Source organism: Mesitornis unicolor, unplaced genomic scaffold (genome assembly GCF_000695765.1).
Source record: "Mesitornis unicolor isolate BGI_N332 unplaced genomic scaffold, ASM69576v1 scaffold43393, whole genome shotgun sequence".
NCBI lineage: Eukaryota > Metazoa > Chordata > Aves > Mesitornithiformes > Mesitornithidae > Mesitornis > Mesitornis unicolor.
The window spans coordinates 1-4,543 of record NW_010177469.1 but is presented as its reverse complement, the minus strand read 5'-3'; the positions used below and the strand labels follow the sequence as shown (position 1 = coordinate 4,543).

General features: G+C 46.7%; 1 protein-coding gene across 1 annotated transcript in view; it reads left to right on the top strand.

Annotated features, from left to right (window-relative positions):
* LOC104538772 (chromosome unknown open reading frame, human C12orf43) overlaps positions 1-3,164 on the top strand; it is a 3,412-nt gene extending 248 nt beyond the window's left edge. Inside the window, exons 2-6 of the mRNA XM_010182098.1 lie at positions 348-393; positions 1,223-1,321; positions 1,955-2,028; positions 2,351-2,441; positions 2,828-3,164. Coding sequence (XP_010180400.1) covers positions 348-393; positions 1,223-1,321; positions 1,955-2,028; positions 2,351-2,441; positions 2,828-3,164 — 647 coding nt within the window. The remainder of the gene's footprint in view (positions 1-347; positions 394-1,222; positions 1,322-1,954; positions 2,029-2,350; positions 2,442-2,827) is intronic.
* Positions 3,165-4,543: the final 1,379 nt, after the last annotated feature.

Below are 4,543 nucleotides of genomic sequence, written 5' to 3'. Positions count from 1 at the left end.
GGGGCACCTCTGCCGCGGTGCCGGTGTCAGAGCCAGGCCGCTTCGAGAGCCGCCGGTCCCCAGGGAGGCCGAAGCGCGGCTCTGGGAGGGGGCTCAGCCCGGCCATGCGGCTGTACCGTGGCCATGCGCGGTCTCCTGCGGGGCCAGGCCCTTTCCCGGGCAGGGGATCTGCTACGGCCTGGCCCGTGGGAAGTTTCCCTGTCCTCTCATAGCAGTTTTCCCCCGAAGGTGGGCATGGGTTGCCTTTCAGGCGTGATGCTTTATGCTATAAAATCCGCTGTGCCAGAAGGGGAATTAAGGGCTGGCTGCAGGTCTTTTAAACTTGCCTTTACTTTTTCCTTTGTCAGGTGGCTTTAAGAAGGATCAGTTACAGCCCACTCAGCCCAGCCTAAGGTAGTTTTGCTTCTGCTTTCAGACTTGTGTTTCAGTGAATAAAAAAATTAATGTCTGTTGTGTTATAATGCCTTGTGATACTTCCTGCTGGGAAGGCCTATTCTGTTTTAGGAATTATTCTAACCATAATCTGAAATGATGCTTAAATCTGAAAAAAAGTTAGGTTTTGAAAGTACATTTCTCATCCCTCCAGTAGCAGAGAGATCTAGAAGGTGAAAACTTACTGCCATTGCCAGTTACAACGTTAGTTCCAGGTGTCAGAGATCGCCCAACTCTGCAAGTGTCCCATGAAGGAATTAGCACAGTTACACATAAAACCCCTATTTTTTTTCAGAGAAATGTTGCTGTCGCAATGGCAAGCACTCATCAGCTGGAAAGCAACACCTGGATTAGGAGTCTTGCGATGGAGGTGATGCTGTGCTGTCAAAGTCTGCAGCGTTTCTGTAGGCTCAGCTTTGAAGGCTGTCAGCCAGACAACTTAGTAAAATCCCTTCTGGGACGGGATTTGCATGAGTTGTGGCAATGTACACAGGAAGTACGTGCAAGAGAAGGAATGTCCTGACATAATTTGCTTTTGTAGGCTGTTTTAATGCTAAAAACCATCCAATTGCTAACTATGATGGAGATGGTTAAGCAATGTTTAGTGCTCTCTTGGGATCTGAGCTGTGACTGCTGAGCTATTTTCCATCTTTCTTAGCAGTCTTCCCTGTCAAGTTTGAATTGATTACTAGAGGGTAGGAGATTTTCCAGTCCCTTATCCCCTGTTAGAATGGGAGCAGCAGGTGGTGTTGGCCTTGAGAGAGAGAATAATCATCCTTATTTTAAACAGGTGCCAGGTGAATGGCCATGGTGAGGATGGAAACGAGCTACAGACAACACCAGAGTTCAGAGCGCACGTTGCGAAGAAGCTGGGAGCAATTCTAGATGGGTATTGGCAACAAATACTGAAAAAGTTTGTTCTGAGTGAATTACGCTGATGCTTTTGCCCCCTAAAACCAGGAAATTCAAGATCCCAGTGCAAACTGCGTATGGAAGAGAAGTTGTTTCTCTTCTTGTCTCCTTCGGTCCTGCATTTAATGCAGACTTCCAACATGGTGTGAACTAACCTGGCCCCTGTGCTGTGCCCTCCTGTGCATTTGTCTCTGTGGTGAATGGGTTGTGGGGAGGACAAGGTGGAGTTGAGGTACCTTAACACTTTCAAAATTTAGAGGCCAGATTGAGGATCTTTCATCCAGTCTTGCAGCCCAAATCAATACTTGATTCAGTGTTGTGCTGGCAGTATGCCTCTGATGGGGCTGCCTCTCTTTATTTATGGTGCAAATGTGGTCCCAGAGAGCTAGAACTCCTGGTGTTTAAGAGTTGGCTTTAGAAGAGCTGCTTTTAAATCACTCTCATGGCATGTGTTGCTAAGGAGAGAAGGCACGGTGTGCTCTGAGACAGGAGGTCAGGCAGCTTCACTGAAAACAAAGCAGCTATGTAACATCTCCCTGTAGCCTTGTTTCCTAGAGGGACCCAGTTTGCACAAACCTGTCTTAAGGCCTGACTGGGGTTTTCTGTTTAGTTTCATCACTGTCTTGAAGGACTCCTCGAAACCTTCACGACCTTCTGTGCCGCAGCCTGACTCTGCAGATGACGGTGAGTTCTGGTCACAGCCGTTGTGGCTGTTTTGTGACGTTGTTCAGTGATGACAAGTGGGATGGATCCCATCCCTTGCCAGTTGTGCGTGCAACTGACTGATAAGCATTTGCAACAGAAGCACTTCTGTTGGCGTTCGTGCAGGCTGTTGCTTTGAAGCTGTGATCTTTGTGCCCTAACTCCTCTCACATAGTCCCAAACAATTGCTGTTAAGCACTATTTCTACACAGTAACAGCAGTGAGGCTTCCCAGGGAGATTGCAGTTGATTGCTTTCACCTTTGTTTTGTATTGTGGCTAAAAATTCCCTTTGACATATTTCAGGTTTTCGCCTCTTCTCTTCCTCTGTCCCAGGAGACTCTGGGGAGTTGGAGCCTTGCCCTGCAGCGAGGAGGAGGCGGCCATCTAGCTCCAGGTGAGGTGGTGTCAGCTGCTTTGCTCCTGAAGTACTGTTGCATCCCACATGTCAGAGGCAGCTGGGGCTCTCTCAAGGAAATAGGAAGCTGAGAAGCTTGAAGTGTGTATCTGTGACTCCTATATTTGACTAGAGCAGGCTTTTTTGGTGGTGTGGGTTTTTTTTAGCTCAGGGGAACTAGAAATGTTTGTGGGATGTGTTCTTTCACCTCCTCGTATGTGTAAAGAGCTCCTCAGCCTTCAAACTGGTTAAATGCTAACTTGGAGTCCCAGAGCCACTGAGTGTTTATCGGGTGTTCTCACCTTGGGTTACTCTGCTGTCTGTGCTTTGGGTGATTTCGAGGGAGAAGTGTGACACAGCTTCCTTTGCTCCTGTTACCTTTTCAGCGACACAGACAGTGACCAGGAGATGCTAAAGTACCAGGAGGCTGCTGTGTCTGCTGCAGACATTCTGAAGCAAAGTGCTTTCCCTGCACTGTCCCAGGATTCCAGCCAGGATCAGAGTCAGGGTTACGCAGAGCACGGCCAGAAAAAAAAGAAGAAAAAGAAAATTAGGAGAGAGAACAATATTCAAGAGACAGTAATGGACCCAGCAGAGTGTGACCAGATCAGCAAAGATTTGCCACGGTCGGTGTCTGCAAATGGACAGGACAGCAGTCGCACAGAGAACTCGGTGCTGCCAGGAGTTGTGAAGAAGAAAAAGAACAAGAAAAAAAGAGAATGAAGGTTTTGCTCTGCAAACAGCAGGTGATGATGATGGATGAAGGATGCTGGGGGGGCGGAAATAATAAAAAGAGTTGCTGCAGATGAGGGGAAATTAATTGGCAAAGCTTCTGTTCTAAAAACTCACTGGCCTGAGAGTCTAATGAAGTGACTTCCTATGTTGTTGGCATCCCTTGGGGAAGGGAACGCTGTTCTCCCAGCACAGCAGTGAGCTGTGCTGCTGCTCATGCAAACCTAGCGTAAAAGCATTAAATACTGAGCAGGGACTTGCGTGACAGAGGAATATAATCATAGCTGCATCCCTCCTGGGCTGTTCCTTCGCATCATGAAACCAAATCTTGTGTCCTGGGGAAAGTATACGATGAATTGAATTTGGTTTACATGGCAACAGGTGATCAGCTCCTTTTCCTCTTTGTCTCCTCCTGGATGCCTACTCAGAATAACTGCAGCCTGTGGGGGGCTCATTTATCAGAAGCATCCTGTCAGATATCAGCGCCCCCTTATTTTTTTTCCCTGTGATCATCACAACAACCTGTTGTTGAAACCTGCCATGTAACTGATCCCTCTAGTCTGCACCCCTTCGGGGCTCCTGCTCGCTGCGCAGTGAGCTGATTTCAGGGCTGTTGTAAATAGTTCTGTTCAAGGTGTGTCCTTTGACATTTTTTATGTATCATTTTTTATGGCATTTGTTGTTATTAAATTCTATTCCACTATTAGACTGACTTTATTTGGCAGGTTCTGTACAACAGTGGCATTCTTGCTGTATTCAGATGGCTCCCCCAGCAGAAATGAAGGTGGCTGAAGATGGCTCTTTAGGTGCTTGATGCTATGAGATTGCTACAGGAAGGGCTTAAGCGTAACTTGAAATTCACTGTGTTTCAGTCCTCCTTTTGGTTGATTGGGACTTTTGTCTCTGAAATACAGTGGGTTTTGCAGTTTTCAGGATGGCTCCTAGTCCCTTTATATTTCATCTTCAATATTTTAGGAAATCACCTGTTACTGAATAAATACTCTCCTGTTTTTAAGATTGTTTGGTTTCAGTAGCCCGAACTCATTTGCCCTATTCAGGAGACCAGATAGATTAGAGAAATCCAAATAGTGAACTGTTGCTCTGTAAGCGTGGGAAAACCCCAGGTGTTTTCTTTCTTACTGTGAGATCCTTGCTGGTTTTTAATCAAGAAAACACAGTTGGCATCCAAAAATGGAAAGGCTAAGTAGAAAATTGGCTTATAGTCTACCTGAGTGTGCCAGCAGAAGTTACTCGTCTTATGGCCAGTTAAAACTTCAGTGTGCTGAAGCTAGAGCCTGGGGTTTCAAATGCATAGTGGTCTAAAAAATGTCTTTTGCCTCCTGGACAGGCTGGAGAGTTGGGCAGGGAAT